Below are 26,222 nucleotides of genomic sequence, written 5' to 3'. Positions count from 1 at the left end.
GTGACAATGGAGAAGAGGAGCTCGGCAACGATAAGAAATGCATGCATCAAAGTAATGCGGGCCATGTCGATTGTGAGTTGACGGCCGTTGGCCTAGATGGTGACAGGTTCAAAGCAGAGTTTTGCACCAAAGAAATGCAAATGCTGCGGCCTACCTAGAGACCGTTGTATTTTGCTCGGATAGGCAATGATTTAAATACTGCTATGGTCTTACATGTTCCACTGAGGATGCCATAGACGATTCGATGGCAGTTGAATACCAGTTTACCTGCTCATATAGCTGGGACCGCATTAGTGTGCATTAGACTGAACGCGCTGGGGACGCCCATATAATACCACGACATGATCATAACGTAACGGATGGTGTGAGCTGATATGAGCAGAATAAATCGAGTCGGGCCTTTTCCACATCTAGGCATGTCCCACTATTTTCCCGCGGGACCCTCAAGGCACTGGGTCAGTGCCTACCGGTGATTGCTCCGGCCGTTTCATATGCTCTCTTTCCTTAATACTAGATAGCTCGTGTACAGGTAACGTAATGCTGGCTAACACAGAAACCCCTCTCCATGACTTCGAACTACGAGCGGTTCCGATAGCAATATATTGCACGACCTAACCTTCCTGAGTAATATGACTGTGCTAAGAAAGTCCCTTGACTACTCTTTGCAACTGCTATTTCAACTCTAAAGTTAGCCGGTTTCCAATTCCGCGGCCCCGGAGCCGGCTGGATCTAACGGAGGTTGAAATAAGCTTCAATACAAGGTTTTTATTGGTGAAGACCCTACCAGATGAAGAGCGAATAAGGAATCCACCCCAGGCAGTAAATCGGATCATATGGCATCCCCATATGAAGAAATCATGGCAGTAGTAGTTTGATAATTTGCTCATCAGGTGCTGTTGTATGCAAGACCATCTCATGCAAGGTGGCGCACGCTGTCCAATAGAAATTTGCTCTCGCTTGCTATTGAGGTGGTTTGAGCAAGTATCCACCTAATCCCGATCTAATGTCACGCCCGAGGGAACCCGTCGCCCGCGCGGACCTAAGCTAACGCCATAGGATCATTCCATTTAGTAAAGCGCTATAAGCACAAGCAACACTTCCTATAAGCTGCATCAGGTGTCAGCGTACTGAGAACCGGCAACATAGTCAGACGGTTTCTAGGCGAAGCTTGATTTAACACTTGCCCTGTCTAGTCGCCTGTGCCCCTTTCAGCTAACGTGGAAACGAAAGGGGCGACGGTAGTTAATTAAAGGGCTGTTTTGGGTAAACGAGATACTGCGATATTACCGGCTGCATGCATAGTGATATTAGTATATGTGCGTATTCACTTGCTCTGCAGTTTCACTTCCCCGCAATCTGAGCAATTATGAGGGCAATTTGTCGGGTCCAAATTGTCGATCATGAAGTCAGGCTTGAGACAAGTCAGGGTTCTGTTAAACCTCAACTTTATTGGGCTCTTGCAAGCATGAGACAAAGCTGCGTCTAAGTGAAAGTCGCCGCGAATATCACTTCTATACGGTGAGTCGGGTCCCCTGATTCTTGGTACTCGGTGGCCGGAGGCGGCTCCACGATGAAACCTTGAGAGTTCGGGCGGTAGACAACATAGACAACATAGACAACCACGACAACACTCTCATATATCATCCTCCTCTCTGTTCCTTTTAATACTTATAGCTACACAATTTATTAGAATTCGCCGTATTTGCTTGATCTGACAGGCAAGGGTCTTCAAAAAACAAAACGTTATTATTTAACTCCATGACTACTCGGGGTTATATCACAGCCAAGAAGAAGCATGGCTTACTTTGTTTCGGAACTCCGGGTACCTCACGCAGAATGCACGACCGCTGGGCAAAGGAGCATCAAGTCCTCACCCGCTGGCCATCACAAGCAAAATGTAACCCTTACGAGGTTCTCGAGCAGCCCAGGAACGGCTCGTACAGCAAGAGGCGTTTCTACGAGCTGGTCATGGTCTACCACCCAGACCGGTGGATGCATGGCACCTATCCTGACATCACCAAGGCGACGAGGGTCGAGCGCTATCGCTTGATATTGGCAGCGAACGCGATCCTGTCAGATCTGGCGACGAAGGGAAGCTGACTTATGCTGGCTGCTGTGCTGTCCAAGGCCAACATCATGGCCGAACACTATTTCAAGATCCACACAACACTGGTGGCTGGTCTTTATGACATGACCAATGGGAATTATCGCCTTGATCGACACGATAGGATCGATTTGTTCTTGGGTCAAAGATTAGCTACAATATCTTAATAAATATGATGGAGATCGTTCGCGAAGACTAGACTCTTGTAATTACACCTCGCACGACTTTTTGTAAAGGCATCTAGTATATGGAAGCAGCACTTTCCGTGGACCGACGAAGGTATCCCCGGAAATAATTGAACAGCGGTAACTCGGCAACCAACCGTCCGATGATAAAGGGACACAATAACTAATTAGTCACGCGAACCGCAGCGCGGGGTGAAATGGTTCGCGCACATGCGCCATGGCAGATATGAATATAGCTATCGCAAGTTATTTATACATTCATTATTCTAATGGCATATAGTTGGTCCAGTAAATAAATTTCTTTGACTATAAACACTATTACACATAAATCCCACTGAACTATACTTAATCACGAGAGAAGCGCCTTATTACAATGTCCACTACTCGAAGGTATAACAATCCTATCAATAGGTGGACGTAGCGTAATGAGTGGCATTGGATAGAAGGACTATTTTGTATTCCTTCCCGCTCGAAGTGCGGCCGAGACGTCGCAACACCTTGATGGCCGGCCCGATCGTGGCCTCCCAGGAGCAGTGCTCCTTCTCCCAAGCCTCGGCCGTGGCGAGAAGCTTGTCGAGGTCGCCGCTCGACACCATGAGTTCGAACCCCTGGAAATTGTCGTTGTCCCGGGCCTGGCTCTCCAGCTGGGGCTCCGCGCGTCGGGCGAGGAACATGTCCAGCTCCTCCTTGGTGTCGATGGCCTGGGTGAGCGTCTTCCAGGCCGGGTCCTCCTCCCGGCGATTACACGAAGCCGCTGGATGACCAGTGCCATCGCATCCGGGTTGCGGATGCAGCTGATGCACGCGTTCACGGTGGGGGCGCTCGCCCTGAACTTTTCCGAGAGCTCGGCGACCTTGGCCTTGACCGCACTCTCGAAAGGTACCTGATGCAAGCTGTCAACTCCCACGGGACCTGTGAGGCTTTGGGTAGGAAGGATTGGGTGACTGCAACATCTCTCAAACGGACCTTGTCGGCTGCACATTGCAGCATGGATGCTACGTCAACATCCAACACGCCAATCTTGAGCAACGCGAGATGCTGCAGAACCCGGCCGACCAGGGCATTGTCCGGGGTCTCCTCATACGTGGCGCGCACGAAGAAATTGTACGCGATGATGTAGCGTAGAATCAGCTTGGCGACAGTTGCAGGTATAATTTGGGAGTGTTTCCCGGCTTTCTCGATGTTGGCCTTGTGGACGGCGGCCATCTTGGTGCCGGTCGCTAAGAGGCTCTTGTCGAGGCGCAGATAGGTATCATCGAGCTGGGCTTTGGCCTCGCCGAGCCGCTTCACCCACCTGAAGTACTCGTCGGTGTCCCAGTCGCCTTCCTGGGCCCAGGGTGCGGCATCCTTGAGCCACCTATCATAGTTGGCTGAGGCCATGGTAAGTGGTGTTAAGTGATATGGAGAATATTGCTTAAAGTATGTAGTCACGTCGTATATCTTGCTGCGAAAAACGCCTCCAGCCCCCGTTACTTCGTAGGGTGCGTCCAAGGTCCTCAATATGTAGTTCTCAGCTGTCCGATAGCATTGAAACTTGCAATTATTGCTAAGCTATGGTCCCCATCGGATTAAGCAATGATATAATACTTGGTTACTTGTGACGAGGCAGGCGGTTTACGCCAACTGACGAAACAGTCTCATTCAGCTGTCACATCTAAAGTCAAACCCGTAGATTTGCCCCTGGCTTTTGTTGGTCGATCACGGAGATTCTGCGGATCCATTGTAATGCTACTACCAGGATTATACGTATAACGATATGCGTGAACACTAGTAAATTGCGGCACGGCAGAACTTTAGTATACAAGTGTCGTACCTAATAGCATAGGAATGACGGGGACGGCTCGTGTCGCACGCGGGATATCCGTGTCTCACGAACATCCTATGGGAAAAGTCCTTCGGTTCGATGCATGTATTCAGTACTGAGCTCTATGGATATTAGTATGTAAGTAGCCAAGGGCATCTTTGCGCGCATCGCCTTAAAGTTTTGGCATGTTTGCGATACGCAGATCGTAAGTAAAACAATAACTCGGGGGTCTATTCTTATTGTTACCTATACTTCCTATAACGAAGAAACCAAAATCGAACCCAAAAATTGAATTTTCCGGGCCTATTCGTCCAACTAGATTAACCGCTCGTAATTGAAACATGATATATTTATGCTACACCGTTCATTGCGACAATAGCGTCAGTCCAAAGGCGTACATTATAAAGAAATATCCCAGATGAAAGCCTCATTCCCCATAACTTTGGTGTAGCTCTTGCTGATTCCTCCTGATTAAGGCCAGGAATTCTGCACAGGGGAATAGGGTAACGGTACCGTGGCGCCGCCATGCCTGATGACCCCCCGAACTCAACAGAAGACGTAATAACCACCCCCCTGTGAGGAAGCCATGATCCAATACTATAGACACAATGATGAGAGAAGTTCTAACTTTGGTAGTTATTGATGGTTATGTAAAGTTAGACTCCGAAAGGGACAGGTTGTAATGGTTAAAGAAATGATATTCTGCTGCAATACCGTAGCTCCGGACAAAGGAATCCTCCACAGAAGATGGCCGAGCTATATTGATGATGTAAAACATGCAGAAACATTATAAAACTAAACATATTTCGCGCAAGATGATGTCGGTGGCGCGGATCAAGAGGACAAGGGATCATCGCGCCGTGTGCGGTGTATGCGGCCTGTCATGTACTATAAGTATATTAGCTGATTGAGGCCAGATCTCCAAGTGGATGTTTATGAGCTCTTGCTTACGATAGGCGCTTCATTTGTCTACAACATCGTTGGAAGCCCACAAATAGTTGTATCCTATACGCAATCATGTCGAGCGCCTATCGCTATGGTACCTGGGATGGCGCCTGGAACGGCGAGACGGCCAGCGAGATAGCGCAGGCCAAGGCGGTCGCGATGACGGCGGAGATCAAGAGGCCCGGAGTGAAGGTCGACGTCATGAGCGAGGAGGAGTGACAGCGAAGGAAGAAGAAATCCGAAGAGGCGCGGCGGGCCTACCAGGAGAAGATGGCCGCGGAGCAGCACCAGCGGACCCTGTCGGACAACGAGAAGGTGCAGTCCCTCCTGGCGCCGTACGTGGCCGAGGTCAACCTGCAGCGGCAGTACCAGAAGCAGATGCCCAAGAAGCTGCTCGACTACCACGAGAAGCCCGAGGGGACCGCCATCACCAGCGCCGACTGGAAAGCCTCCTACCAGGACATCGGCCACTTCCTGACCGCCGCCCTGCTGGCCTACCACTACCAGCTCGACTGCGAGAAGGGGACGGTCAGGGGACCCAACTTGTACCAGTACCGGGACCATGCCATTCGACTGGACATTCCTTACGACTACAGCCTCAATGCCTACTTTCGCCACAGAGGACTGGCAGCCACCGACGGCGAACTGAAATACTTCGAGGGGTCTATCTCCAAAAAGGCGAGTTACCAACCACGTCTTCTGCCCTCACCCTCTTCCGTTAAGAAATGGCATGATATGCCCTGGTGGCCTCCCATCGTCTAACAATACCCTGAGTAGGTTGACTTCCCCGTTTTCTTGGTGGCCGCCATAGAGGACAACCTGAACAGAATATCGAAGATGGATGACAGCTCTCTTGCAGCGCACAAGCAATTACTCGCATACATCTTGAAGGACAGTTTGATCAGAGAAGAGATTACCGAGGGCCTTCTGGAGTCGATGGAGAAGCAATAAGGCGTTGAGAGGCACTGGTGGACTGTAAAGGAACGCCCCGGAGGCTGCTTAGTCGTTGGTCAGGACGTTGGAATACTTAATGACGATTGGCCCTAATGATGGTTGTGTATACTTGATCTGGGAGGCTCCCGAAATTCCACTGTTCTAAACCAGTCCACTCTACCCTGATTTGACACGTTCTTTCCGTAGCCCGCACTGCAGCTCGTATCCAAATATGATTACTGAATAATTACTCGGAGTTTGGGGCGTTAAAGCTGGCACAGAGCACGGTTGGGATAAATGGAAAACGTGATATATGAACTATGAAATACGGAAGAACAGTAGAAATTAGTCAAATCATCGCTATATATCCAACTGCATATAGCGCTTACTTTAGAGTACATAACCATCACAACTCGCCATCCTTATCATCCTCATCCACCATATTCAACTCCACTAGCTTCCGATAGATTATCTCCTCCGCCCCCTCCATGCCCGCCGCGTTGGGGTGGTACGGCACATGAGACCCGTCCGACACCCCCAGGTAGTCCGTGACCCACGGCTCCGCGGCGCCGATGCCGTGCCCGCCGGTGTGGTCTGAGACCGGCACGACGTGGCACCAATCCTCGCGGCCCGCCCTCGCGGCACGCGTGCCGTTGTTTAGCAGCGCCGCGCGCTGCCGGTGGTAGCGGGCGCGGGCCTCGCCAAAGGGCGCGTGCACGCCGGGCACGAAGTCGCGCCCCAGCAGCGTCAGGTACTCGACCACGAGCACGGTCGCGCGCGGCGCGGCGGCGTGCACCGCGTCGAGGACGCGGCCGTACCGCCGCGCCAACGCGTCGGCCGAGTCTATCGTGGTGGTCGACATGCCACCGAAAAGGTCCGCGGGCAGCTGCATGGCGTCCCGCATCAGGCCGCCGATGTAGTCGATGTCGTTGCCGCCGCCCAGGACGAGGACCAGGTCGGCGGCGGCGGGGACGCCGCGCAACTGCGGCGCGAAGACTTGGAGGCCGGTGTCCTGCGGCTCCGAGATCAGATTGAGCAGGGTCGCGCCCGAGACGGACAGGTCTGTCAACGCCACCTTGTGGTTGTTGTGGCTCTTGCCGCTGAGTCGGCGCTGGAGGAGGGCGGCGTAGTTGTGGCCGGAGCGCCCGGCGGCGGGGTTGCGCTGGGGCGGAATGCCTGGACCCGCCGCGTAGGAGGAGCCTAGCGAGGCTATGTGAGTGATTTTGGGAGGGCGACGGCCGCCGTCTCCGGAATTGGAGTCTTGGGAATGCATCTGGTCTGCGAGGATGATGACGAGAAGCACGACGAAGAGGAGGACGATGAGAAGGCGGAAAAGGCAGTTGCCGCGCCACTGGTTTTGAGTTCTTCTCGGTCGAGCCCACGTGGGCGGTGGGTTGTCGGCTTCTTCCTGACTCACCCTGTCCGGATTGTCCGGATTGTCCGGACCGCGCTCCAGATGGGTCTCTGGGACATCGTTGCCGGCTGCAGGCTCATTCATGATATTGGGCTCTGGCGGCTTGCGCAGAGGGATTCATTCATTCTCGACTTAATGATGAGGGGAGGGGGATCGGTCTTAGGTGATACAATCTTGAGGCAACCCTTATTTTCGGATCACATGCATGTGCGGGGATGGATCAAGTCCTGGCGCTTGGGCCAACCCACTACGTCAGATTAAGCAACTGGACTTCCACTGAGGTTGGCGGCAGAGCTGACAGGTTGTACAGCATTGCATAATTGATGTGCCGTACTACGGTCGCAAGAGTCGCGTGACGTTCAAATACATACGTACCAGATGTTGCTGGCTTGCTAGTAACACAGGTGCCCCTTCACTTCCGCGACGAAGACGACAGTGAGCAGTCGAGATTGTCATGATCTAGCGTGCGCGACCCTCTGTAGACTGGCTTTGCTTGTCGTCAAAATAAACTATAGCGGACCTCTTTAGGCTTAGAAGCCTAACTCAGAGGCTTAACTTAGTGTGGTTGAAAAGCCAGTCTTGCACCGTGCAAGCTGCGCCAAGAAACACTGAGTAAGGAATGTTATTATATACTCAACTTATCTCAGTTCTAGATCCCGGCCACATAAGCTAAAGCACCTCCTCACGGGCCACCTCGTTACGGGCCACCGCGTTTTACCCCACGAACGCGTCTTTTTACCGTGTATCCTAATTAGAAAACTTTTTAATTTAATTATTACCTTTTATTTTTTAAAGTAATTATTATTTTTACTCTTTATAACGATATCTTCGTTTAATATTTAAAAGCGTATATAAGTTATTATACGTAATATAAAGCTTAGAGTAGTTACTTACGAATCCGCTTATAAATAGTTAGCCCCTCGATTATATATCTAATATCGTCTCACTAGTATACTTATTAAAAGTGAGTTTAATAAAGATTAGCAAGTTTTATTATTATTTTTAAAAAACGAATTAATATATTAAGCTATTAATTAAGCTAAGTTAAGCTTCGCGCTAGCGTTAATTAAGTTTAAGTTTATAATTTAATAAATATTAGACGCCTTTAAAGCTTTTATATTTTAAAATAATAATAATATACTCGTTTTTTAATTAAAAACGAGTCTATTAAAACCGTAAGGTCGAAAATAATTAATTATAGCCGGGTTAATAAAGTTATAATAATAAATATTAACGTCTTTTTCGATAAACTTAATACTTCGGAATTAATTAATATCCTTTTTAAACGCTTTTATAATATTAACGAAATAAATATCGGCTAAAACGTTAACGGTGACTACTAAGTAATTACCGAAGCCATTAACTATCTAGCCTTTAAAAAAGATATCGAGAAAAAAGAATAGATTACTACCCTAAAATGTATAGGCTGTAATAGGGTAGCCTTCCCGCCGCTAATTATTTTTAAGGGGGCCAACGTTTAAAGCTAGTAATTTCTAGACTAAGACGGCTATTTTAAGATAACTAGCGGTTTAAAGCGTTACTTAAAAAGTAAACTAGTAATACCATAGCCTTAGATTAAATTTAAGACATTTCTATCCCTTATATACGATTTCGTTATAATAATAAATAAGTCGTCTTAATTTATAATAACTATAAATCGTATCTAAATAATAACTTTCTATAGCTTTATCTCGTAAATAAAATATAGCTAATCTTTTATAAGCTATATTATAATTATATAATATAGGTTTTAAATATAGAAATTTTCGGTTTATTAAAGAAAAGGTTAAATATTATTTTAAAAAAGTATTTAAATACGGTCCTTAAATTAAAGCCTACGAAAATAGATATATTAAAAATATACCGCTAAACTAAAATTAATATATTAACTCTTTTTTATAATTAAAAACGTTTAAAAAACGGCTAAAATTTATTCGCGGGATCGCTTAAAGCCGTTATTATTAAAATACGTTATTTTAAAAAATATGAAGGTTACCCGGGCACGTTTAAAACTATCGGAAATAATTAAAAAAAAATTAATACTTAATTTCCTCGCCGAATTAGTTTTAATACTTATTAAAACACCCTTTAATAACTAGGAATTATAAAATAGCAGTTAGAAATTAGCTGTTACGAACCCTACTTTTAAATTACCTTTTTAACGGCTCTTTATTAAAAAGGTTAATAAGGCCTTAAATTAAAGCGCTAATAAAATCGCGTATTTCAAAGCTTAGGTTAATTATTTTTAAACTAAACTCGATAATAAGATTACGAAAATATATTAAAAAGTAAGAATTATATTAAGATAACGATTTATTCGTATAGCTAATATACGCCGAGCTAAGTAGAAGCTAAGGGGTAGGGTTATATACGAGAATAAAGCTAGCGATATCGAAATACTAAAAGGGCCTCGTAACGTTATAAAAGCTATAGAAAATAATAATACGAAGGCGGAGGACTATATTATTATTAAAAATAACGAAAAATAATATATTTACGTTAATTCTAAACGTAGAAATAGCTTTAATTACAGGGGTAACGGTAGCTTAATAAAGTGGCCCGTAAGGGGGTGGCCCGTGAGGGGTGCTTTAGCTTATGGTGCACCCGGACCGACTGCGGAGATTAACCCCACTTAGACGTCTGTCGTCTAAAGATCTCATCATTAAATCAATTCAGATCTATTAAGGCCTTAGTGCTTAATAATAGAGAATCTTCATTGCGACATCTAGTTTCAAGCCTAGGCCCAAGTTAAGGCTGGAAATAGAATCCGAGGTTAGTGGTCAAGAAGCATTAACTTCATTACACTAGCATATAATGAAGAGAAACACAGGCAACCCCCTAAAAAAGAAACGGAGAACAATATTACTTAACGTATCCTATAAGCGAATATCTTATATAAGCGAATGTCTTATTCTTTTACACCCCCTTTTAATAAAATATAAGTTAATTTTATTATAACGTATTTAATATATTAAAATTAATCGGAATTCTTATCTTTAAATACTTTTATATTATTTTAATAAATACGCGTATTATACCCGGGCTCTCCGCAGATTTTATAGCGCTATAAACGTGTTCTAAACGTTCTTATATAACTACTCCTTCGACGCGATTTATTTTATAATTATTTATTAATTTCTTTTTAAAACTATAAGTCTTTTTTAATTTATATATAAAATAATCCTTTATCTTATAGCCGTTTCTTTTTCGTATAGCGGCGCCGACTAAGTATCTTATTTACTTTTTAAAATATCGCGTTCTTTTAAAAAAGTAACTCGGTATATAATATACGTTATAACCTTTACGATTTAATTAAAGCTAATTAAAATAAACGTTAAAAAGTTATTTTAATACTATATGATATAGTTTTAAACGTATTCGGTTTAAGATTAAGTTTTAATCGGGTTATTTAAGGTTTTTAATTCTTAAAGAATAAATAGGCTAAAAAACGTCCTTAAAAGTATTAAAATATGTAGCTTTATATCTAATTATGAAATAATATATTCCGGATTATACGAGATAAGTCCTGTTTTTCAAAAGCCTCTTTATATATTCGAAACGGTGAAAGTCGCTTAGAACGTTTTTAAAAACGTTAGTAAAAAGTCTTTTTTTAAGATATAAGTAATATACGCCCGTATAAAATATTTAATTTCTTTTTTATACGCCTTTTTTAGTATATAAAAATAATTAATATTAAAAAGTTAAAACTTATATAACGAATAAGAAAATATATAAAGTATAATAATAGAGTTTTTTTTATAATAAAGCTTAAAAGTTATTAAGTAATAACTTTCGTAGCCGTTTAAAACTAAAAGGCGATAATAATTTTTTATATAAAACCTAGTATATTAATTAAAATATCCAATTTAGTCCTCGTTTTTTTTATTTATAATTTAGTTATTTTTAATAATTACGATCACCTAGTTCTTCGGTAATAGGCTATTTTCGTATTAAAAAGAGAGGTGCGTTTTCCCGGTAAAGATAATATACGGAGGGATAGCGTAACCGTATAATCCGACGCCTTGGATAATTATAACCTATTCTCGGTTCTTTTATTATATTACCCTAGGCTTTCCGTATTAATCGAAAATAGTTACGATTATTTCGAACGAGATTTAGTTTATAAAAAAGCCGGTTTCGTCGAAGTTATAGATATCCTTTTTTTAAATCCCGTATTTATAAATTATATTCCGTATAAGGGTAAACTATACGTAATACGCGTTAAGATCTTTATAAAAGACTTTTTAATAATCGATTCTTTAGTTAAAACGCGTCCGGAGGTCTAATTATTATCGTACGAAATTAGAGGCTTAATTAACATCGACGCGTCCCGCGTCGCGTAAACTAAATAATTAATTCGCTATATCTTTTATATTATTTAGTTAGGGAAAAAACGATCGCGTATTTAAATTAATAATATATTAAATAATCGTATTTTTTTTAAAATTTAAAAGCTTTCGAAAATTCGTAGGTATTTCGCGTCGTATAGGTTAATTATTTCGTCTACGCTATAAAGTTTTTAATAAAACGTCATAAATTAATATAGCCTTTTATATACTTAAAATTAAATCTTTTTAAAACGCTTAAAGCGTTAGAATTATATTACTTTTTTTTAACTTATATACGAAGTAATCTTTTATTTTATAGCCGTTTTTTTTATACGGCGGCGCCGGCTAAGTATTTTATTTACTTTTTAAAGTGTTACGTTTTTATTTTTTAAAAGAATAACTCGGTATATAATATATATTATAACTTTTATAATTTAATTAAAACTAATTAAAATAAATATTAAAAAGTTATTTTAATATTATATAATATAGTTTTAAACGTATTCGGTTTAAAATTAAGCTTTAATTAAATTATTTAAAGTTTTTAATTTTTTAAAAATAAGTAGGCCGAAAAACGTCCCCGGAGGTATTAAAGTACGTAACTTTATATCTAATTATAAAATAATATATTCCGGATTATACGAAACGAGTCCTATTTTTCGAAAGCTTTTTTATATATTCGAAACGGTAAAAATCGCTTAAAACGCTTTTAAAACGTTAATAAAAAGTCCTCCTTTAAGATATAAATAATATACGCCCGTATAAAATATTTAATTTCGTTTTTATACGCCTTTTTTAATATATAAAAATAATTAATATTAAAAGGTTAGAATTTATATAATAAATAAGAAAATATATAGAGTATAATAATCGAGTTCTTTTTATAATAAAGTATGAAAGTTATCGAGTAATAGCTTTTATAGCCGTTAAAGATTAATAAGTAATAAATACTTTTTATATAAGACTTCGTATATTTATTAAAGTATCGAATCTAGTTTTCGCCTTTTTTATTTATAGTTTAATTATTTTTAATAATTACGATTACTTAGTCTTTTAATAATAAGCTATTTTTATATTAAGAAAAGAGGTACGTTTTCTTGATAAAAATAATATATAGAGGGATGGCGTAACCGTATAATTTAACGCTTTAAATAATTATAACTTATTCCCGGTTCTTTTATTATATTACTTTAAGCTTTCCGCATTAATCGGAGGTGATTATAATTATTTCGAACGAGATTTAGTTTATAAGAAAGCCGGTTTTATCGAAGTTATAGATATCCTCTTTTTAAATCTTATACTTATAAATTATATTTCGTAAAAAGGTAAACTACGCGCGATACGCGTCGGGATCTTTATAAAAGACTTTTTAATAATCGATTCTCTAGTTAAAACGCGTCTAGAGGTCTAGTTATTATTATATAAAATTAGAGGCTTAATTAACGCCGACGCGTCTCGCGTTATATAAATTAAATAATTGATTCGCTATATTTTTTATATTACTTAACCGGGGAAGAAACGATCGCGTATTTAAATTAATAGTGTATTAAATAATTATATTTTTTTCGAAATTTTAAAGCTTTTGAGAATTCGTAAGTACTTCGTATTATATAAGTTAGTTATTTCGTTTACGTTATAAAGTTTTTAATAAAACGTAATAAATTAATATAGCTTTTCGTACGCTTAAAGTTAAGTCTTTTGAAAACGCTTAAAGCGCTAGAATTATATTACTCTCTTTTTAAAATCATAGCATTTTAGGACGTAAAATAATATAAAAAAAGGTTGAGGCTATGAGGAAATTTATGAAAGTGGGACATTCGCTTGTGGCATACGTTAAGCATAAACATGAAAGATAAGAAAAGGAAGAGGAAAAACACAGCAGACGCAAACGAAATCCATCCCATCATCAAGTTCATACCCACAAGGAAGTCCCGTCGCCAATCCTGTCTAGTGCACCACCCTACGTGAGTCGCATCTCGCCCTGGATGTACGTGCCCTTTGGGCAGGCCGTCGAGAAATGTACGTCCCCGATGGTCTCCTCGCTGTACGCATCGGTCGTCTTGACGACCTGGCGGTCGAGCGCGATCTCCTGGGCCGAGCACTTGCCGTTGACGCAGCAGCCCTGGTCGGTCTTCATGGTGATGGTGCAGTAGCCCGTCTGGCCGCTGTCGTTGATGCCCTTGGCCGTCTTGGCGGTGTACTTGATCGTGTCCTCCTGGCACGCGTTGCCGTCGCTGAGGGCGTCGTAGCCCTCGGCCAGCGTCGGGTCGCCGCCGCGCGTGATGCAGGCGCGCCCGCTCAGCAGGCCGCAGTCGTTGCCCACCTTGTTTCACTTCATGTCCTGCCACTTGAAGAGGCTGCCGGGGTGATGGGGCTTGGGGTGGCCACGGCCGAGCTGGCGAAGAGGGCGAGGGTGGCCACGAGGACGGTGGAGGTGTACACCGGCCTTTGGTTAGCTGGGCTGTGGATGAATCGAGTCAGGCATCTATTTCCTCTCCATTTCTGATTTCAAAGGTGTTGAACGATAGAGAGCAACAGATGATACATAAAGCGCTGTATCCTAGAAGAAAGAAAAACAACAGAAGAGAACTGCACTGCGGTGCGAAATATACACAAAAAAGGAACATCGAGCATAGCCTGAAGAGGGGCTGACCACTGTTAATACTGCGATAAAAGGTGCCTCACTTCGTCCGTAGACCTGCTTACACGACCTTGGTTGTGCACGTCTTGCACGTGGACGAATAGTGTCTCCCACCGTCGTATTTCGCCCCAGGATCCGGCTCCAAGCCGTACCCTCGTAGGATATCCAGCATCGACTCGTACCCAGCCTCCGCCATATACGCAAACAGCTTCGGCGCCGCCGCCTGCAGCGGCGCGCCCCAAGCGACCAGCAGGCGGGCCAGCTCAGTGTGCTCCGCCTTGAAGGCGCGCATGAGAGGCTTTTCGTATCCCTTGTGCGGCCCGCACACCCGGACGCCGCGCGCCAGAAGCTTCCGCACGAGCGACGGGAACCCGCCCCGGACGGTCGCGGCCAGCGCCAGCCCGGCGGCGCGCCCCCGTCCGCCACGTCTTCCGGATGGTTCGGGTCCGCGCCGCGCGCTAGCAGCAGGTCCACGATGGCGCCATGGCCGTGGCGGCAGGCCTGCCGCAGGGGTAAACCGGGGCTGCTGGACCCGTCGTCGGCGCCGCGCTGCGGTGCGACGACGCCCTGGTCGAGCAGGTGCCTCACCATGGCTAGGTTTCCACGGGCGGCGTGCGACGTCAGGTGCTCGTAGCGGGGCGAGTGCAGGCGGGCGTCGGCCGCCCAGGCCTGCGTCAGGTACTCGTAGACCAGCGGGCTCTCGGTGGCGCACAGGGCGTAGACGAGCAGATAGGACTCGAAGCTGTGGTGGTTCGTGATCCGTCCGTAACTGCCGTCAGCCGTGGGGGGCGGACCTCCCGGTAGGGGAGCAGGGAAAACGAGACGCATGATCTCCAGGTCCCCTCCCACGGCGGCGCCGAAGATGGAGTAGGGCTCGAGTTGTGGCCTGGACGTTCCGTCGAGGAGAAGGCGCAGGATGCTCTCGTTACCGCACTCCGCCGCCACCTGCATAGCGGGCGGGAACAAGTAGTTGGGCTTGGTGGGATCGTGACCGTCGGCTAGCAGCTGCCGGACCAGCGAAGGCTTATTGAGGCGCACGGCAGCAGCTAGCAGATTGAGCCTGTGATCGGGTGCCACCTCCTTCTGCAGCCGCCTCAAGATATTTGTATTATTCGGCCGGTACTTCCTGTAGGTGGTGGCCCCCCAGTCCCGGAAAAGGTAGGGTCCCCGTGTGATATTGTCCAGGGCCAGCCAGCAAAGCGTCTGAACCACTTCGTGCTGTTCCTGGGATGCGTCCTGTTCGCAGAGGATCTGGGCCAGTTCCCTGGTCTCCACAAAGCGGCCCACGCTCGGATCCTTCTCGCCTGTGACGCGGTAGACCAGGTATCTGTGCCACAGGCCCAGAGCGCCGTGCCTGCTTGCCCCGTAGTGTATGAACTTTGCGTCGTGGAAGCAACGGTTGAACATGGCGTCGTCCAGCCGGTGCGACCGGAACAAGGCGGGGTACACGGCTTCGGCGAAGGCTTTACACACCAGTCGCAGTCGCAGCGCCCTCTTGACGCTGTGGTTGCTGTCGCGACACAGCGCTGCCCGGAACAGCACCTCGTGGACGAGCTCGGCTGGGAATTTGAGGATCTCCATTTCGGATGCGTGTTGTTGAGAAGATGTGAACCTAAAAAGTAAACAACATACGGGCAGGATTAGCACAAATGTGTCGTTTCCCCGCCACAGTGACGCGGCTCAGTCACGTGGATGGAGGAAGAACGAGAAGGCTTTAGTGTAAAGAGAAGCTTAGGTAATGGTGATGCGGCACAGAAATGTTGATGATCTTGACCTCCTCGGGATTAGATCTAGAGGAGACATATTTGCGAGAGAGAAAGTTCGCAGCTGCGATCAACCCTTCCCTCGTGTGTTGCGCACTAACTCAAATCCCACCTTGCTATACTCGCCTTGGACAGAGTTCGTACGAGTGGTAGATGCTCTACGAAGGTTAGAGAACCCCTGAATGTATCAGGCACAGATGACTGATAACGCAAACGGTCAACCTGCAGTACGCGACCTGCAAATCATATCATGGTCGAACGGCTCCTCGCCTCTCTCCATACGCCACCGATTCGTCGCCTCCAGCGCGCGCGGCAGCATCTCGACAAACAGCCAGCTCCACTTTCTCACGAACCCTTCCGACAACTCCCACCCCGCGATGTCCCAGGGCGGCGACCACGCGATGATGCCGCGCCGCTCGACCTCGTCGTCGGGGAAGCCCTCGTACAGCCCGCCGACGCAGTCGGCCCACAGCGCGTCCTCGTCAAAGGTGCCCGCGGCCCGGATCATGCGGTCGCGGGCCTCGGGCACGGGAACATGTCGATCCAGTCGCCGTGCGGCACCGTCTGCTGCAGCAGGGTGGGCAGGAGGGACAGGGGTAGTACTCGGCCCCCAGTGGGGTAGGAGAGTAGGTGGATCGTCTCCTCGCTGCAGTCGAGCGGCGTCGCGAGGACGCCCGAGATCAGGGTGCGGTTGGCCGCCAGCGCCCGGAGGACGTTGAACTGGAGCAGCGTGATGAGGTGGTCCGGGCTGAGGGGAAATACGATGTGGCGTTGCTCTCTTGCGTTGTCTAGCGGCAACAGGGGATCCCTCGCGTTGTACAGTTGTTTGGTACGGTATGTTGGGACTATGAAGACGGACTGCTGCTCCGCATCCCAACACTGCACCAACACTTCTGATTTAATCAGAGGTTCGGATCCGGCATTGGATGCTTCTTCTGCTATCTTTGCTAAGGCCTTGCGTTTTCCTGATCACGGGCCCCTTAGTTTCGGTTTGGGTGGACGAGTGGAAATATTGGTAACTCACGGTATGCCCTTGTGTTGAGTCGAGTCTGTGCCCGTCTGCGCATTGCGGCATCCTTGGTCCCGGTCCAGTCATCGTTTCTGCTTCTCGCCTGTACGCAATAAGCTAACCAAGTTCTGTCATCCTGGTGACTGTTGTGGGGGGTGGCATGGTGTTGCGTACTTCGGTCAATTGTGGCATGTACACAAGCTCAATGCATGATGGTGCTGCGTCTGCAGGCCGATGTATACTGATCATGATGCTAACGAGCAATAGAGGAATTACAGTGATCATAGGAATGGGTGATGAATGAAACAATTTTCATCGGGGTTGTCAGCATAAGACGGAAGTTCATGCAGCCTGCTCACAAAGGCGGACGAAGCTGACACCTCGGACACGGGGGAATTGGACCGCCTACGAGGCGCAGTCAGACAGGGGTCAGTGGCACGGCGCGGCACTAGGGAAAATTGGTCGCCAATGTCATATCGGCGTAACTTGACCAGGTCTAGTGTCATGCAGCCTGCTCACATCCAATACAAACGGATCAGAATCACAAGTTGTCTAAAATGGGACACTACTGCAGCTGGCTCACACGCGAACCCCGAGGTCTCCTATTGGGTCACCACTTCAGTATCTCCAGCTATCTCCATACTAGATGTGACGCGATTGGCCCAAGGGCCATGCAGCTTGCTCACAGTATCTGATGATCGAAAAACGTCTAATCCGCAGGTCTCTCGAGCACCATTCAATGAGGGCAGTATAAAGTTGAGGCCAATGTCTTGATTTTAATATGAAAGTTCTGCTCACTACTGTAAAAGCTCTTTCGACTATATCGAACCACCTAATTCATCTTATCGCGATTTCCTACTTTCCATCGACCCTGTATCTGGCGTGATCATGACTTTCCATCCCGACACTCTCCCCGATCTTAAGGGCAAAGTCTTCATAGTCACGGGTGGGGATTCCGGCATGTGAGTATTCCTCTTTTATCTGTCGTCTTTCACCAAGAGGTCCAATGTGCTAATCCCATCCACCTTCAGCGGCTACCACACCGTATCCTACCTCGCACAACACGGTGCCCACGTCTACATGGGCGCCCGATCCCAAGAGAAGGCCACAGCCGCCATCGCGAACATCAAGAAGTCGCACCCATCCGCCCACATCGACCTCCTACAGCTGGACCACACGGACCTCGCCAGCGTCGTCGCGGCCGCTCAGCGCTTCCTCACCCGCGAGACCGCCCTGCACGGCCTGGTCAACAACGCCGGCATCATGGCGACGCCCTTCGAGCTGACCAAGGACGGCCACGAGGCCCAGTGGCAGACTAACTACCTCGCGCACTGGGTCCTGACGGAGCACCTACTGCCCCTGCTGCTGCGGACCGCCAAGACGACGAGCCTCCCCGCCGGGGGCGTGCGCATCGTCAACATCTCGTCGTCGGGCCACCTGGCCGCGCCCAAGGGCGGAATCCACTTCGAGGACCCGTCCCTGCAGGAGAGCGGCGGCGGCCCGTGGTCGCGGTACGGCCAGAGCAAGCTCGCCAACATCCTGCACGCCAAGACGCTGCACAAGAAGTACGGCCCCGGATCCGCCGGCAGCGCGCGGGACGGGGACGAGGGGGGCGAGATCTGGATCTCGTCCGTGCACCCGGGCATCGTGGAGTCGAACCTGGCCTCGGCGGTGGAGGGGGGGTCCGGGGGTTCGGGCGTGGCAGGCACCTTTTCCTTGTTCCGCATGCTGGGGATGATGCTGCCGGCCGACAAGGGAGCGTGGACCAGTCTGTTCTGCGTGGCGGGCCCGGACATGAAGGCACAGCAGAGCGGCGGGTATTTCGAGATTCACGGGCGGTTCGGGGAGCCGTGCTGGCAGAGCGGTGCGGCGAAAGATGTGCAGCTTGCGGAGAAGTTGGAGGCGTGGACTGGGGAGACGATGGGGAAGGAAGGTTGGGTTCGGTAATGGTGAAAGGAGTTTTGGATGCCATGCTTGACAAAGCGTGAAACTTACTCTTCAGCTCCATTATTCCGACAGTTCCCAATAGCTTTGATGGCCATTACTGATACGACTAGCGATTCATGTAGGAGAAACCATATCTCTACTAACTCGGTTGATAAATGTGTTCCCGGTCCGAGTAGTACCTCACATCATTCAGTGTATCGTGGTGTCTGGAGCAATAGGTCTCAACAGCTCAATCAGCATTTCCTTCGAAGCTTTCGTCGCCCGTCGAGCTCTGTCCTCGCGCAACCACCGTTCCTACCGCTGCTCTTCATCGCGACCACATCACTTCTGTGTGGGCGCTCAGCAATCGCTGTAGTGTTTCCGGTAGCTCCGGCCAGTGGGAGAGGGGGGCCCAGTCGAAATCGCCGAATCTGTAGCGTATGCCGTAGAGAGGCCGTCCCCTGGTGATGATGGTGACGAGGGTCCCTCGGTCTTTATTTGTCGGCAGACTTTGCAACGTTCCTCGACACCGCAATCCAAGCAGAGCCGTGCTGATGAGTCGCAGCCATGTTTGGCTCCCTTCGCACTTGGCATATTGTAGCCTGGGAATGCTGCTCCACGTGAAATACTTAGACGTTGACAATAGGCGACGAATGAAACGCTGAACAGCGCCGGGCTCGTTGAACTCGGCCTCAAGGAGCTCACGCCATTCGGGCTGCGGGAGAATCTCGCTTAGATGGCGGCACGTGTTGCGGAGAGCTACTCGGTCCAGGCCATCGCAGTGTTGAAGAAATATTTTATTCTGAAGGTCGCCAGGGAGCGCAAGGAGCGTCGATATGTCCATGCTCACGCTCATGCTACCCGCTCTGATGTGAAGTGATGGGTTTAGCTAGATGCGGATCAGTATCAAACCAAACATAAGGCCTCTTATGGAAATGGTCTGAGCTATTCAAACAGGCAACCATATCCAACGTCACCATTGGCGAGCCTGAGGTGTCACCTGAGGTACTCAGTCTGGTCCATCTGGAGAACAAGCACGCCTGAGTCAAGAAGTCCTTAGTTGGCAATATCCCTCTTTCAAGTTCCGACGCTTTAATTCTAGTTTAGCCGGGAAGAAACGAAAGACTCAGACTGAACAACTTAAAGGCTACAAGTTGTGAAGATGGTTGGGCGTAGCACTAGTAGAACAGATAAGGTCACGGCTGATGACATCGTCTTACTGGTATATGATGACATATCATTCATAGAAACCAGCAGTTTAACATAAATCGAACCTAGATTGGCTCGAGTCGTTTGTTAGCTATTTGTCTTGCTGTTCCACAGTCTCATTACTGCAGCTTAGCCCTTCTAGCAGCCATCTGCGCTCGCCGACGCTTCTTGCGCTTGCAGGGGGATGCCGTGCCATTCTTCAGAGCGTCAATAATGGCATCATAGGCCGGGTGTTTAGCGAAGTCCTCGAACCACAACAGCGCGGCATCCTCGCCAGGGAAGGTGTACGGAACCCAGCTGAAGGGGTCGTAGAAGTCCCAGATGGTGACACCAATGCAGGCTTTCGCCTGCACACAAGCACCAACAGCCTGTGATGTGGGGAAAGGGCGACCCCAAAGTCAGTTCCATGGCTCCTTTAAAGACCTTTAGTGACAGTTGAAACTCGGGGGCCAACTTACATCTGCGTAGGCATTGGCTTGCCATTCTAGACTTGTCTCATTGACCGGTGTCGTCTGCCTCACATCGAGCTCCGTGTATGCGACCTCAACCCCGAGCGCACCGTACGCATCAATGGCCGCGATCTGCTCGTCCAGAGTCGGAGGCCGCGACGCAACGAAGTGGCCCTGAAACCCGACGCCGTCGATCTTGATCCCGTCCTCCTGGAGCATACGGACGATGCGCAGGACGCCATCGCTCTTGGGCGAGGGCTTCTCGATATTGTAATAATTGTAGTAAAGCTTGACGCCCGGCTCGACCACCGCCGCTGTCCGGAACGCGAGCTTGATGAAGTCCGCACCCAGCACGCGGTAGAAGATGGAATCGCAATAGCCGCCGTCCTCGTCGAGCGCCTCATTGACCACGTCCCACGCGTAGCACCGGCCGCGGTAGTGCTCCATGACGTTGGTCACGTGCGCCACGATGACGGCGCTCAGGGTCTCGGGCGTCCAGTCGGCCGACGCAGCCTCCACCCATGGGGCTAGCTGGCTGTGCCACACGAGGGCGTGGCAGCGCTGGATCAATCCTTGCTCTTGCGCGATGGAGGTGACGATGTCGCCTTCGGTGAAGTTGAAGACGCCTTGCTCGGGCTCGGTGAATAGCCACTAGGGTGATAATGTTAACAAAGGATCCAGGAATGACCCGCTTTGGCTTTAGGCTTGCGAGTGTCTGACAAACCTTTTGCCCGTTGGTCGGGGTTGTCGAGCCAAACTCGTTACCGTCTCTCAGAATCGCATCGTACTGCTCATAGGATGCCTCCAGACCAGCTCTCTCGCGCTGCCCAGGCGAGTCCGTTGCCGCACCAAAGTATTTGAGCCCAGCTTTCTTGGCGTACGCGTCGAGTTGAGCCGAGGTGAAGGGCAGCAGCGCTGCCAGTAAAATCAACGGGCCGTACATGGTCGCGAGCTCTCTGTGGACATGGATAGCAAGGCCCTGAGAAACATGCTACAAGGCCATGCAGGACCCGTTCTACTTATAAGCCGGTTTCTTTTATACTGGATCCCCGCAATTGGGGTCTGAGGAAAACGTCGTAGTGGTGCAGTTCGGGTGCGCGAACTCGCGTTTCCGGGGAATCTCATGTTGACTAGGGCCATTGACCAATCACAGTCACCCATCTTCCACGAAGACAAGTGACAAGGTAGACAGAGCTAGGAATATCGGCTGTGGCCCCGACGTCTTGGTACGGGTAAATCCATGCGCCCCTGCTCCGGCTAAAGTGCGAAAGCGCCTGCCAAGGTCTCCCTCAGCCGAGACCCAAGACCTGAGCACGGTGAACGTACCGATCATCGGGTGAAAACCACCCTATACAAGGATCTTCAGCCGCAAGACCCCATAACCCAATGATGCGGGGAAGAGGTTTCTCCAATTGATCCCAGATTGCGCCCAGGTTTCTTGGCACAGCCCGGGCTTGTCAAGCCCAAAACTCCGCCAAAGTCGGTGCGGAGTAGTTGAGACGAGGGGAGAGCGTTGTAATACCAAGTACCCGGCCGCTAGAATCCGATCGTACGTGTCGTTGTCTGAATTTTTATTAACAGCGCAGTAAATGTACTGATGGCGGGGCGACACCCTTTAGTCAGGGTATAAGCCCAATTCGTCCCCCGACTAACAAAACATCGGGTTCGGCCACCGCATCAACCCACAGCCGCGCACAAGGTTGACGCAAATTTCCTACTCAGCTTTACACTTGGAAAGACTACGAGCGCACAACCTCAGTTAGTCCGTCGAAAAGAGTATAGTGTGGTGGTGGCAACAGATTACGGAAAGGGGTCGTGTAGCGATACATCTACAGCCCATACATGACCATTTCCAACATTGAAACCTCTGCCCACGATTTTCATCGTGGTAAAAGTATGATGGTTTTCCATACTCCATTCGGGTACAAACTACGTGGTGAGCCGCTTGCTTTTTTGGCCAAACGCATCCACCTCCTCCATGTCGGTCGCCCAGGTATATCCTTCCACCGCGAGGGTTTCGTTTGTTAACCTAAGTATGGTCATGCCCTTCCGATCCTGCCTTCTCAATACTGATACTCAAGTCAAACAAGGAGTGGGCAGTGAAAGTGCGGTAGTCCACCTCCTGAGCGAGAAGTGGATAAACGCTGAGGGCCTTCTGGCCTTCTGGTTTGCCAGGATACGAAAGTGAGGTTATCACAACGGAGTTCTGATTGAGCGATTGCTTGACAGGTAAAACGTCAAATGTCTCAAGATTCCTTTGACTCAGTAGCCCATGAACTGATAGTGCAGTATCTGGTAATTTCACCCGGAGCAGATGGCGTGTTCTTGCCACTGTACAAGTAGTGTATCTTCGCGAACGCCAGCAAGGAAGGGTTAATAGGTAGTAAATATGCCATCCTTTTGTAGCAACAGGGGCATCGCAGAATATCCATACCACAGTCGCTGGCCTTCCTTGTATAATGGGTAAAGAGCTTAGCTAATAAGGATAACGTACCCCCAAGCGAGCTGCGCACATAAGCGAGCTGCGCACTTTTAATTAACTTTCCTATAATTAACTTTATACTAACTTTTCTCCTTTAATAAGCATAAAATTAAAAAATGAAGAAAAAAGAAAAAAGGTTTAATTTAACGCTTTAAACGCTTTAAAATAACTCGAAATTAAGTATATAAAAAGCTATAGCGATATATTATATTTTAAAATTAATATTATATAGCTAATAACGCGGAATTCGATTATAATTTAAAATTTCTATAAACTTTCGAAAGTTTTTTAATTTTAAAAAGGAATTAATTATTCGATACATTATTAATCTAAATACGCGATCGTTTTTTTTTCGGCTAAGTAATATAAAAAATATAGCGAATTGATTACTTAGCTTATATAACGCGAAACGCGTCGGCATTAATTAAGCCTTTAACTTTATACGATAATAACTAGACCTCCGGACGCGTTTTAACTAAAAAATCGATTATTAAAAAATCCTTTATAAAAATCTTAACGCGTATCGCGCGTAATTTACTTTCGTATAAAATATAATTAATAGGTATAAAATATAATTAATAGGTATAAAATATAATTAATAGGTATAAAATATAAAAAGAGAATATATACAACTTTAATAAAACCGGGTTTCTTATAAACTAAATCTCGTTCGAAATAATTATAATCACCTTCGATTAACGCGGAAAGCTTAAAGTAATATAATAAAAAAACCGAGAATAAGTTATAATTATTTAAGGCGTCGAATTAAACGGTTACGCCATCCCTTCGTATATTATTTTTACCGAGAAAACGCACCTCTTTTCTTAATATAAAAACAGCCTATTATTAAAGGATTAAGTAATCGTAGCTATTAAAAATAATTAAACCACGAATAAAAAAAGCGAGGACTAAATTTAATACTTTAATTAATATACTAGGTCTCGTATAAAAGATCTTTATCGCCTCTTAGTCTTAAACGGCTATAAAAGCTACTACTCGATAGCTTTCGAGCTCTAAGCTAGCTGACGGTGCTACGGTCACCTTATACAACGGCGACCCCTAAATTTAAATAGCCCCTGACAGTACTACATATAAATTAGTATATAAACTAGTTAGTTTTTAATTTATAATTAATTAAATAATACTATCTTTTTTTTCTTTTCCTTTTTTCGATAAGCTATAAACTTAACGAGTTAGTATTATAACGCGCGATTTAAAATATTATAAATAGCTCGTTAATAGAATAAGCCGCCGAGAAGTATAATATTCTTAAAATAATTTTAAGGGCTCGGATTCACGGTTATAAAACTATAAAATAACGAAATAAATCCTTTTAAGCCTTAATAATAACGGAAGAGTTTTAAATCGTAACTTAGTACCTTATGTAATATAATGTAGGCTGTTTACCGGCGTACGTTATTTTCCGGATATTCGCTTAACGAATTTTTTAAGTTAACGAGATTAATATAATACTCGGTAAGTATTAAGTTAAAAGATTTATTACTCGCTATTTATTTATTAGTATTATTTTTTTTAAAAGGATAAATTTTTTAAAACTTAATATAACTTTCGTAAAAAAAATTATCGCGTTTTTCGAGCGGCTTAATAATTTTATTTTAAAATCGATCCCTCCGGAGTTTCGGTTTAATATCGACGAGATCGGTAACTAGCTTAGCTATAAAACGAATATAATAATTATTAAATTTATTAAAATAAAAAAAATACTAGTTATAAACTTTTTTAACCGAAAATAAGCTTTTACGGTCGAATATAATAACGCTTTAAGCTGAGCCTTACCTCTTTTTATTATATTTAAAGGCTAATAGGTCTAGTAGTAATAATTTCCGGAGGAGGAGGACTCGCTAACGGATATTATAGAGGATTAAGTCTTTACGGCATCCCTTAAAGGCTGGACTAATAAAGAGCTGGCCCTAATGTAGCTAAATGAGGTCTTTATCCCTTATATAAAGCTTAAAAACGAGGACTTTATTATAACGTGTTTAAAGTATAAAATATAACTTTTCTTCTTTCCGGTATACTCGTCGTATTTATTATAACCTTTAGATTTTAATTTTTTTTAATATATTAAAAAATATTTATTATTAAAAAATAACCCTATACTATATAGGGCTTAATAATATAAATATAAATAAAAGGGATTTCCTCCGATATTATAAACTAATTAAAAAGTTTACCTTTTAGCCGTATATAATAGCTGGCGGCTAGGCCGTAATTAGTATATTTTTTCGTAATATTAATAAGCCTTTTAATAGCTAGAACTAAAGGATAAAAAACTAAGTAAAAGTAGGACTATTTAAGCCTCCCCTCGACGTTTTTAATAGATAATTCTCCTTTATAGCGTTATTAATATTTATAATTAGTCGTTAAATTAAAGAGTTAATAGATACGCTTAGTAGTAATAATATTATTTTTAATAGCGCGACGCGCCGGGTTTTATTCCAGAAGTTTTAAAAGAGTCTAGATATTTTAAACGGCTAGATCGGTTAATTAGAGTACGAGAAGTTATTTTTAAAAAGTAATTTAAAAAGAGAAACAGGTAAAAAAAAAAAGTAATATTTAACCTTAATTAAAAGTCTACGCGTATACGAGATGCTATAATAATTAAAAAGGAAATAAATAGCGTTATATTAAAACCTTAAGCTGTTACTCTTTTATCGTCGGCGCCGAAAGCCGTTATAATTAAATCTAACTTTAAATTTAAGATTAAGAGTGTTATAAAAGCGTTTCGAGACTAAAACGGTGTTTTTAAGATTTTATATCAATTTTTAATTAAATTATTCGTATTATTATTATGTAGTATTATTATTAGTTTTTAAGGTCGCCGTTGTATGAGGTAACCGTAGCACCGTCAGCTAGCTTATTACGAAAAAAAAACTCGATTATTATATTCTATATATTTTCTTATTCGTCGCATAAGCTCTAACCTTTTAATATCGGCTATTTTCGTATATTAAAAAGGGCGTACGGGAAAAAAGTTAAAGGTTTTATACGGGCGTATATTACTTATAT

At 45.5% G+C, this 26,222-nt stretch overlaps 9 protein-coding genes across 9 annotated transcripts; 3 read left to right on the top strand and 6 right to left on the bottom strand.

Moving 5' to 3' along the window:
* Nucleotides 1-1,836: 1,836 nt before the first annotated feature.
* PG994_004334 (uncharacterized protein) lies at nt 1,837-2,100 on the top strand (the record flags this gene model as incomplete). Its single annotated transcript, XM_066855743.1, has 1 exon — nt 1,837-2,100. One exon carries the CDS (start codon nt 1,837-1,839, stop codon nt 2,098-2,100), a length of 264 nt encoding a protein of 87 aa, XP_066717910.1.
* A 593-nt stretch (nt 2,101-2,693) lies between these two features.
* PG994_004333 (uncharacterized protein) lies at nt 2,694-3,669 on the bottom strand (the record flags this gene model as incomplete). Its single annotated transcript, XM_066855742.1, has 2 exons — nt 2,694-3,158; nt 3,256-3,669. The coding sequence occupies 2 exons, from the start codon at nt 3,667-3,669 to the stop codon at nt 2,694-2,696; spliced, it is 879 nt and encodes a 292-aa protein (XP_066717909.1).
* Nucleotides 3,670-5,110: 1,441 nt separating this feature from the next.
* Nucleotides 5,111-5,800, top strand: PG994_004332 (uncharacterized protein; the record flags this gene model as incomplete). Its single annotated transcript, XM_066855741.1, has 2 exons — nt 5,111-5,191; nt 5,261-5,800. 2 exons carry the CDS (start codon nt 5,111-5,113, stop codon nt 5,798-5,800), a joined length of 621 nt encoding a protein of 206 aa, XP_066717908.1.
* Nucleotides 5,801-6,377: 577 nt separating this feature from the next.
* Nucleotides 6,378-7,469, bottom strand: PG994_004331 (uncharacterized protein; the record flags this gene model as incomplete). The annotated part of the gene is made up of 1 exon (XM_066855740.1): nt 6,378-7,469. One exon carries the CDS (start codon nt 7,467-7,469, stop codon nt 6,378-6,380), a length of 1,092 nt encoding a protein of 363 aa, XP_066717907.1.
* Nucleotides 7,470-13,673: 6,204 nt separating this feature from the next.
* Nucleotides 13,674-15,935, bottom strand: PG994_004330 (uncharacterized protein; the record flags this gene model as incomplete). The annotated part of the gene is made up of 3 exons (XM_066855739.1): nt 13,674-14,010; nt 14,420-14,703; nt 14,781-15,935. The coding sequence occupies 3 exons, from the start codon at nt 15,933-15,935 to the stop codon at nt 13,674-13,676; spliced, it is 1,776 nt and encodes a 591-aa protein (XP_066717906.1).
* Nucleotides 15,936-16,334: 399 nt separating this feature from the next.
* Nucleotides 16,335-17,184, bottom strand: PG994_004329 (uncharacterized protein; the record flags this gene model as incomplete). The annotated part of the gene is made up of 3 exons (XM_066855738.1): nt 16,335-16,637; nt 16,679-17,082; nt 17,142-17,184. The coding sequence occupies 3 exons, from the start codon at nt 17,182-17,184 to the stop codon at nt 16,335-16,337; spliced, it is 750 nt and encodes a 249-aa protein (XP_066717905.1).
* An 830-nt stretch (nt 17,185-18,014) lies between these two features.
* Nucleotides 18,015-19,073, top strand: PG994_004328 (uncharacterized protein; the record flags this gene model as incomplete). Its single annotated transcript, XM_066855737.1, has 2 exons — nt 18,015-18,088; nt 18,158-19,073. The coding sequence occupies 2 exons, from the start codon at nt 18,015-18,017 to the stop codon at nt 19,071-19,073; spliced, it is 990 nt and encodes a 329-aa protein (XP_066717904.1).
* A 307-nt stretch (nt 19,074-19,380) lies between these two features.
* PG994_004327 (uncharacterized protein) lies at nt 19,381-19,896 on the bottom strand (the record flags this gene model as incomplete). Its single annotated transcript, XM_066855736.1, has 1 exon — nt 19,381-19,896. One exon carries the CDS (start codon nt 19,894-19,896, stop codon nt 19,381-19,383), a length of 516 nt encoding a protein of 171 aa, XP_066717903.1.
* A 484-nt stretch (nt 19,897-20,380) lies between these two features.
* On the bottom strand, nt 20,381-21,653 carry PG994_004326 (uncharacterized protein; the record flags this gene model as incomplete). Its single annotated transcript, XM_066855735.1, has 3 exons — nt 20,381-20,629; nt 20,720-21,361; nt 21,435-21,653. The coding sequence occupies 3 exons, from the start codon at nt 21,651-21,653 to the stop codon at nt 20,381-20,383; spliced, it is 1,110 nt and encodes a 369-aa protein (XP_066717902.1).
* Between the last annotated feature and the right edge of the window lie 4,569 nt (nt 21,654-26,222).

This window comes from Apiospora phragmitis (genome assembly GCF_038363925.1).
Source record: "Apiospora phragmitis strain CBS 135458 chromosome Unknown utg000005l:1.0-4161743.0:1.0-4166827.0, whole genome shotgun sequence".
Classification (NCBI taxonomy): Eukaryota; Fungi; Ascomycota; class Sordariomycetes; order Amphisphaeriales; family Apiosporaceae; genus Apiospora; species Apiospora phragmitis.
Note: the sequence above shows the minus strand (reverse complement) of the source record. Positions and strands in the feature narration are given on the sequence as shown.